Below are 8978 nucleotides of genomic sequence, written 5' to 3'. Positions count from 1 at the left end.
AATGAAAGCACCAAACTGTTGACGCGGTTCTTCGCCAACAGGAAATTAAGAAAATAAGAGAAAGGGATTAGTGCTCAGGTTGAACCGAAACAGATATATGATCTTAGGAAATGAAGTGGTGACTCAAAGTACGTTTTTTAAGTGGTTTAAAGGTTAAAATCCTTCTACTCCACTAGTCAATATTATTGCTATATCCTGGATATTTGATTACAAGGTCTTTCTTACAATCGGGAATCCAACCCCACATTAACTCCCAGGGTCTCCACATTTATAGGAGAAGGCACCTGAGAGTTGGTAAGAAGGTCATCCCGTGACCTTCTTACCTATCGTATCAACTCTGTGACATTCATGATTAATTCCTAAACCTGACACATAAGTGTGGTCAAATCAATAGGTAAGGGGATAATGGACCGCACGGCCCAACCCAGTCATGGGTGTCTGAATACGCACGTTCACGCTGCGTGTCCGAGAAGTCAGGGATATATCAGACACGTGATGTCTGATATATGCACGTTTACCTTGCGTGGTTGACTTTATAAAGGGTCATGGCCTCCTACCCCAGCTCGTACCACGAGCTAGAGACTTAACTCGACCTTCGACCTTCAGAACCTGGCCTCAGCCCTTGAACACCATAGGCGAACCCCTGGGTTGCCTCGAGCTAAAGAGGTACGATCTTATGATGGCAGCTCCGGTTTTGGGGATGTCCACGAGATAATCATGATTAGGTCGCAGCTCAGCTCGCTAATCAGCCCGTGGGAAAATCAGGGCGTACAGGTTCACTTGGGGTTCTCTCGACGCTTGGGCAGAGCTCGAGTGGAGAAGGGCGATGGCAGATCTGGAAGAAAATGAAGAAGAAGGGAGAAGAGAGAGAGAGGGGAAGAGAGGAAGGAGAGAGAGAAAATCAATTTTTTAATATTTAAAAATCAATTAGTTTTTTTTTAATATATATATATTTAATGTTTTAATTTTTTTTATTTTAAATAATGTTGAAATTTTTTTTAAAAAAATTAATGTGAAATGGACTAATAAGATCATGACACCTGACATCCTATCAGCCGTAATAGTATTTAACGGTGTGGTAGTGACGGAATTGCCCAAACATTTGGTATTTAATCCGTCAAAAAAAAAAAGATGTGGTATATAAGTCTATAAAACTGAAAACATGTATTTATGATATATATATATATGTGTGTGTGCCTTTTCAATTGAATAATGATATATATTTGGAATAAGTATGTATTATTCAAACATAAAAGTTTAAATGTATTTGTTCTTAACGTCTTTTTCAAACTTGTACAATTAATTATAATATTTTTGATATTATTTTACAAAAAAGCATAAAGAAAAAACAATGCTATATATTCACATTAATTGAGATACCTACAACATAAAAGCTCATGTGTTCATAAGATGAGAATACTAAATTATTTATTAAGAAAAAAAATGGGATATTATTTAGGAGTTGAGTGATCTTGGAAAATGTAAAGAGACTTAGAATGAATGAAATATTAAAGTATATAAAATAGTTCACTTTACTCTTAAAATACATGTGGGGCTACAAAAATTATTAATTTTACTCCTAAAAATTTGAAACAAACATGAAAAGTGATTTAGATTCTCATTCCCACCTTCACTTTACCTCATACCAAACACTCCTGAAAGCAGTAAGGATGAACAAGTAGACGAGAAAGGACTCGGTGGTATTTCGAAGGAATCAACACTCCCTTCCAACATTTCTATCACTTTGCTCATGGTTGGCCTGTTTGCAGGGTCAGCTTGTACACACCACAAGCTCACAATTACCATCTTCTTCACTAATTTTTTATCTTCTTCATCACTCACTCTCTTAAGGCAAAGTTCCTGGTCGAACTTGAGTCGGCAATAAACCCAGTGTGGAAAATATATTTCACTAGTATTATTAGCTTGAATATTAATATTTTGTCTCCCTCCCACAATTTCTAAAACCATCATCCCATAACTATAGACATCAGACTTGTATGAAATCACTCCAAAGTTTCTATTAATGATTTCAGGAGCAATGTATCCAATAGTACCTCTTGGAGCCAACATAGAGCTCAGACTCTCTTGTCTGCTACAAATCTTAGCAAGGCCAAAATCTGAGATTTTGGGCACAAAGTCTGCATCAAGAAGAATATTATGAGGCTTGATATCAAAATGCAAGATCCTTGTGTTGCAACCGCGATGCAAGTACTCTAATCCCCTAGCAATGCCAAGTGAAATCTGATAGTGTGTTACCCAATCCAACTTGTGATTATTTTCATTTGCAATATCTTGAAAGACAAACTTCTCAAGGGATCCATTGAGCATGAACTCATAAATGAGAGCTTTTTTTGCACTCTCAAAACAAAAACCCAACAAAGAGACAATGTTGACATGAGAAGTTCTGCTGATGGTTGCCACCTCATTGATGAAATCTTCTCCATTAGCTGTCTTTGACTCATTTAACACCTTCACAGCAACAAGAGAGCCATCGTGTAATTTTCCTTTGTAGACACTACCAAACCCTCCTTGGCCTAATTTTTCTTTGAAGGAGTTTGTCATTTTCTTAACCTCAGAGTAGCTATATCTTTTAACTTGAAGTGGCCCACAATTCCTTAGAAAAGTCTCAATGTTTCGATGAGCAATATTTTGCTTCTTCCAGAAGAAGATTATTTTTTTTATTGGAAACTTCTTTAGGCAGAATAGCAGCATTATCATGAGTAGCCCAATTGCAACGGCTATTGCAGCTGCATTAGTGAAAAAAATGAAAAAACTTAAACTTCAAATCATATTATAGAAAAATTACACAAACTGAAACTTACTACACACTCTTTTCTGGTGTAATGTTTATTTTGTTTAAAGTAATTTTTTGAAGAACTGTTTATCTTTCACCATAATTACTTGAAGTGGGAATTGACAATAATTTTACCTATTGCAAATTTAACCATGAAATCTCTTCCTTTTCCTGCAAAATAAAAATAAAGTAAGAAAACCCTTCATTCAAATAAAAGTTTAGTTTATTTTTTAAAATTTAGAAGAGTCGAAAAAGCAAAAAAAAAAAAAAAAAAAAGCTTAGCTAAGTAGAAATGACTTACGTTCTTCCCCCACTCAGCAACAAATATTTGCCATTATATGTAAGCACGCACGTACGTAGATTATTGTGCAAAATTTCTGAACTCTTATTTTCATTGTAAAAGTCTATGCATTTTAACTGTTATTTATTTCTTGGTTCGATTTAATTCACTTGATTTTGTGTAACTCAATCTGCTGTGTTCTCTAATATAATATATTCATAGCAATAAAAAAATAAAAGAAAAAAAGCTAGATATAGATCTAAATCAGTATAAAGTAGGCTAATGATAATTTTACCTGTTGCTGCTTTAACCAGATTGATGTTGCTTTCTCCTACAAATAATTTATGAAAGCATTAGCAAATATTCACTAAAAAAAATAGGCTTCTTTGGGACAAGTAGACAAAACAACTACCGAAATAACTAAGTACTAATCACTATAATTCTGCTTCCAGGATTTCTCTTGGGTGGGGACAAAGCACAAAGTATTTTCTAGGAAACTTTGTAAAAGGTAGTAATCACGTGTGAGGACTAGAAATGTTTGTCCCCTTCTCCTCTGTAAACAACTCTAAAATATCCTCTTCTAGAAGGTATTCAACACTACGCGGTGGTAATAATTTCGACTGATTTTTTTTTATGACCGAGTATATTGTAGTTATTTAGAGCATCTTGCAAATTTTCATAAAATTCCGAATAATTTATAGTGCCGAAAACTAGTTTAAAAATAATTTGTTGCAAGCGTGACTAATTTTTTATGCACTTGAAAAATAACATGTTTAAATCTAGTTTTCAGTACTGTAAATTATTCAGAATTTTCTGAAAATTTCCAGGATACTCTAAATAACTAGAACATACACACGACCATAAAAAAAAATCATGCCGAAAATTATTCACAGGTAAAAACTACAAAATAGCTCTTTTTGAAGTCTCTACCATATTATACTTCATATAGAAAATTTCTTTGTTACGGACGAAAACACTTAGTGGCCCGTAGCAATTCTCTAATTTTTTTCACAACAATTTGACAAAAGAAAATAGAAAAAAAAAGACATCAATAAAGATTTATACCAGAGAAATCCGGTGAAGTACCATTGGATGAATTCCCATTATGCTCCAAGCTAGAAGTATGATTCCCCAAAAGTGGATTACCAGTAATAATTAATCTCACCGTCGATTGAAACGTAGGAATTGTTCCACTAAGATTGTTATAAGAAACATTAAGAAGCTGAAGACGAGGCAAGAGTGTTAAGCTATCCGGTATGGGACCGGTCAACTTATTGTCATTCAACGACAAACTCTGCAACTCTGTAAGATTGGCGAAAGCAGGGGAGATCTTCCCTGTGAAATACCGCTTGTGAAAACTCACCACCGTAACGTTTTTGCCTTGTGAATCGCATTTGACGTATCTCCAGCCTTTGCACACATCATTCCCTCGCCAAGAATCTGCCAGCAAAGAAGGATACCCCAAATCTCTAGCAACCTCAAGCAACACATCTACCTGCCTATCGCAAGGTCCTGCAGTGTCCTTACAATAGCTGTTGGCACCCACAACATCAACCTTGGTGACATACGGAGGGAACGAAGGCCGAGGACCCTGCAACCGATTGTCCATCAGAGACACCTTTCGCAAGCTCCGAATCGACATCAATGAGCTTGGAACAACGCCGGTGAATTGATTATCCTGGAGCTGGAGCTCGGAAAGGGTTTCTAGCTTCGACAGGTCCGGGATTGGACCCGTGAAATAGTTGTGAGAAAGCGAGAGTTTCTGAATTCCTGACTCGGGGAAGCTCGGAGGCAAAACTCCATCGAGATGATTGGAAGAAAGGTTCAAATTTCGCAAGTTCGGGAAGGAACCGAAGAAGATGTCTGGAATGGAACCATTTACCTTACAACTGACCATGCTTAGATTAACCAAGCTTCGAGATCCAGTAAGCTCAATGGGAAAAGCCCACAAGGAGAGATCGCCATTTTGATCCATAGTCAAGTCCACCAACCTGGTGAGTCCTTGGAAACAACCAGGGGGTACAGACGTGAACTTGTTGTGGTCAAGGAAGATTTCTTCGAGCAAAGAAAGGTTGGCGAAGGAAGGCAATGGCCCGGAGAAGCGGTTGCCTTGGAGATTGAAGTGAGTTAGTTCAGAGAGAGAAGCGAGATTGGAAGGGAGAGTTCCCGTTAGATCGAGATTGGCTAAGTTGATGGTGGTGACTCGGCCGGAGGAGCTACAGTTTACGCCTTTCCATTCGGAGCAATAGTCAGCAGAGTGAGACCAGCCGGTTGGGGCGGGAGATATGGCCTCGAGGAGGCTCGACATCACGGCGTCGTCATTGTCTACGGCAGCGACGGCGATGGTGGCGGCGAGGATGAGAAAGAACCGGGAAGTAGAAGCTTTTGAAGTCAACTGAGAGAGTTTCATTTGTTGAATGTGTGAGCCAGTTGGTCCGGTTTGGTGGTGCCTTGGCTTTACAGCTTCAGCGTCTCTGCTCGGCCAAACCGTACTTCGCGCGCTTTTAATTAAGTTTTTGTTATTAAAAGTTTACAGTTTTACCCTTGAGTCGCCGCAGGACTTGAGGGTAGACTTTGGTTAAGACTAGTGCTCATCCATTGTATTTAAAAGTATCTCTTTTAATAATAATTGTTTAGATAACTACAATTCTTAGATTTAGTGGGTTTTTATTTTTTGAATGTTAATTTTAATAGAATATTTTTATATTTAACTGAATATTTTTTTACATCAAAATAATAGTTAATATTACATTAAATATATAATATATAATTTTTTTGTTGTCATTCTCAAATTTAAAAGTTAGAACAAACATAAACTTAAACAAAAATAAATAAATTATTTAATTAAAATAAGTTTAATAAAAATAATTAATAAATTCTATAAATAAAAATAAGTATATTGCACGTTATTTGTATCTAGTATATATATATGAGTGCACTATTAATATTACTTCTTATGGATTAAGATCAATAATTCATATTTAGTTGTTAATTAATATTTTTAAAAATAAATTTTGATTTTTTCAAATTTTTGGAAGTGTTCCTGTTGAAAATGTGTATTTATTATGAAAGTATAATATTATAAACTTTTCATTTTTCAAAAGTATGTCAATTTCTAAATATTACTAGTATCTCTCATTGGTCAGAAACAACATTAATTATAATAAAATAAAACAAAATTCGAAATTAATATAGAAAAAAAATATTTACCTGTGGTGACACTCTATACCAAGTCACTATATTATTATATCATCATAATTATTAGTATCGGTAACAACTACTGATAAGTCTTCCATATTTACATATTAAATCATTACATATCATAATGGAAAAGAAAATAAGGCTTTATAATGATCCAAAGTCCTGGTAAAGTCCAATCTCCAATCTCCATGACAAAAAAAAAAAAGATTTAATACATATTCGGTGAAATATAAAAAATAAAAAAAAAAGATTTAATACATATTCAGTGAAATATATAGAAGCTTCCAATCACGTTTGACTTGTTTTCGCCTTCTAGTCACATAATATATTAAGAGATTTAAATATATGTGCTCTCTGCTTGTCAACATTCATAAAGAAGAATATGCTTAGTAAGTATTCGTACACATGTATAAACAATGAATTACATATGTATACAAACACTACCTACAAAATCCGAAAGACACAAACGAAAAGGCAAACAGGGAATATCACATATAAAAATATATGCTACCTGTTATCCCCAAAAATTGGAGATCGATGACGTGGCAATAGAGGTGACAAGTGGCAGTATATGGTCCGTAAAAGACACATTAATAAGTCAATAAATATATTGACTCCTTAGAGTTGTGATAAGGTGACCTGGCTTAGGAGTAGTCTAATGCATCAATGAAGAGTTTTGACTGCTTGAGAGGTGTCATTGCCGACCAGTCAAGTTGTTGCATCCGACCAGTAATGACATTGCTGTCCAGGAGTGACATTGCTGCCCAGGAGTGACATTGGCCGATCGGTCATGCACATGTCCGACCATCAAGTGCATGTCCTACCAGCAAGTGCATGTCCGACCAGTCAAGAGCATATCTGCCCAGCAGAGGTATGGCCGACCAGAAGGTGATATTCATCAACTAGGTAGAGCAGACTACGTCAAGATTCCCAGAAACGGCTTCAACAAGAATCGGTCTTGGCATACGCGGGAATCTCTCATTCTTCCCACAAATTGGGTGTTCTGTTATATTTTGAATATTTTTGTAATTTAGATATAATAAATATAATGAAATATCCCGATTCTAGGAGATAGCAGATGTATGATCCTAAGCCTATAAATATATGGCTTATGGGATTAGAGAATGACTTTTGGAAATTTTGGGTCTGAGTTTTCTAGAGAGAGAAAGTGCTTGTATCTGAAAGAATTCTTGTATTCTTGTAATCTGTACTGAAGAAACTCAGTTGGCTCAGTTCATCTAATCTTGAGTACAGATCTATAATCACAACTCTAAGTGGATTAGGCTATTACCAACACATTGGGGCTGAACCACTATAAAAATTGCGTGTGTTATTTACTTTCTTTTCAAAAACCGTCTGTGTCGTTTTATTTCTCTTGAAGGTTTCATCGTTTTTTACATTTTCACGTCGTTGGCCAAAAACGCGGTCAACACTACCCATATTATAAGTTCCCAAATATATGTTATGCTTTTCTCTCCAATATTAAATTATATCTCTCAAATTTGAAGAAGTTTGAAGAATACATTATGATAAGTATGGACGGCTTAAATAAATAAAAGATAATATCTTTAAATTCTAAATTTAAATTTAAATTCAAATTCAAATTGAATTTTAGAATGATATTATCTTATAAATATCTATATAATAAGATTTTATCGCAAATTTTAAAATTAAATTTTAATTTTAGAATGAAGATATTATCTTATATGAAATTTGATTATTCACTCTCAAATTTTGGAATAATCAATTAAAATTTTGGTCAATAATTTATTTATATATAAATCAAATTATTGATAAAAAAAAATATAAAGAGATTTCAAGACATAAAATTATCACAAAAATAACAAAATTCTAAAAGCATGTGAAATGGTATGAAATTTCCAAATCCCAAATGAGCTCTTTAAAGCATCTGAAATAATGAAATCCATATTAATTAGTATCTCAAATAGGTCATTTATCTCAACCAAAATTCCAAAAGTGGTATTTTACCTCAAAATTCTAAAGTGCACTAAAGTAACTTCAAATCCATGTAAAATGACATTTTAAAGAGGTCTTTCGCCTCAAAATTCAATAACACTCCAAAGTATATCTAAAATAAGAATACCCAAATTTCAAAGTGAGGTTGTCAACCTCAACCAATTCTAAAATATTTCAAATGTGTTGAACTACGTTTGACTTGATTCCTTCAAATGATACGTAGGCAACCTGATTGCTAAGATTAGGTACAGTAACAATCTTCTCAAACTTCCCAAACGAGGTCATTCACCTCAAAAATCCTAAGTGAGGTCATCCATCTCAATAAAATTTCTAAGTGAGGTCATTCACCTCAAATCCCCACTTTAAAATGGTAAGAATTTCAAAGTGAGTTAATTCTGCACAAAAAATCTCAAATATACAAAAAATGTTTGAACTACATTTAACTTGATTCCTCTAAAGGATACGTAGGCAACTTAGTCACTAAAACTAAGTGCAGTCACATGAACTACAAATTCCCAAAATTCTCAAATATCAAACACAACACTTAAAATTCCATAAAATGTCATTCCCCTCGAAATTTCTCATAACTTTCAAAACAATAAATGATTCCATGATATAGTCATTTACCAGAATTTCATAAATTTCTAAAAATGCCATGAATTCCTATGAATGGTCATTTACCGGAATTCTTCCACTCATTTTCCAAATTTACTATAAGTGACTTGA

The 8978-nt window shown here is 34.5% G+C and overlaps 1 protein-coding gene across 1 annotated transcript; it reads right to left on the bottom strand.

Moving 5' to 3' along the window:
- Positions 1-1450: 1450 nt before the first annotated feature.
- Positions 1451-5688, bottom strand: LOC133821916 (receptor-like kinase TMK4). Its single transcript, XM_062254089.1, has 4 exons — positions 4140-5688; positions 3370-3405; positions 2930-2965; positions 1451-2747 (listed from the first exon to the last, which is right to left on the bottom strand). The coding sequence occupies exons 1-4, from the start codon at positions 5482-5484 to the stop codon at positions 1636-1638; spliced, it is 2529 nt and encodes an 842-aa protein (XP_062110073.1). The 5' UTR covers positions 5485-5688; the 3' UTR covers positions 1451-1635.
- Between the last annotated feature and the right edge of the window lie 3290 nt (positions 5689-8978).

This window comes from Humulus lupulus, chromosome 3, assembly GCF_963169125.1.
Source record: "Humulus lupulus chromosome 3, drHumLupu1.1, whole genome shotgun sequence".
In the NCBI taxonomy this organism is placed as follows: domain Eukaryota; kingdom Viridiplantae; phylum Streptophyta; class Magnoliopsida; order Rosales; family Cannabaceae; genus Humulus; species Humulus lupulus.
The sequence above is the reverse complement of the archived record's forward strand: the minus strand, read 5'-3'. Positions and strand labels throughout refer to the sequence as shown.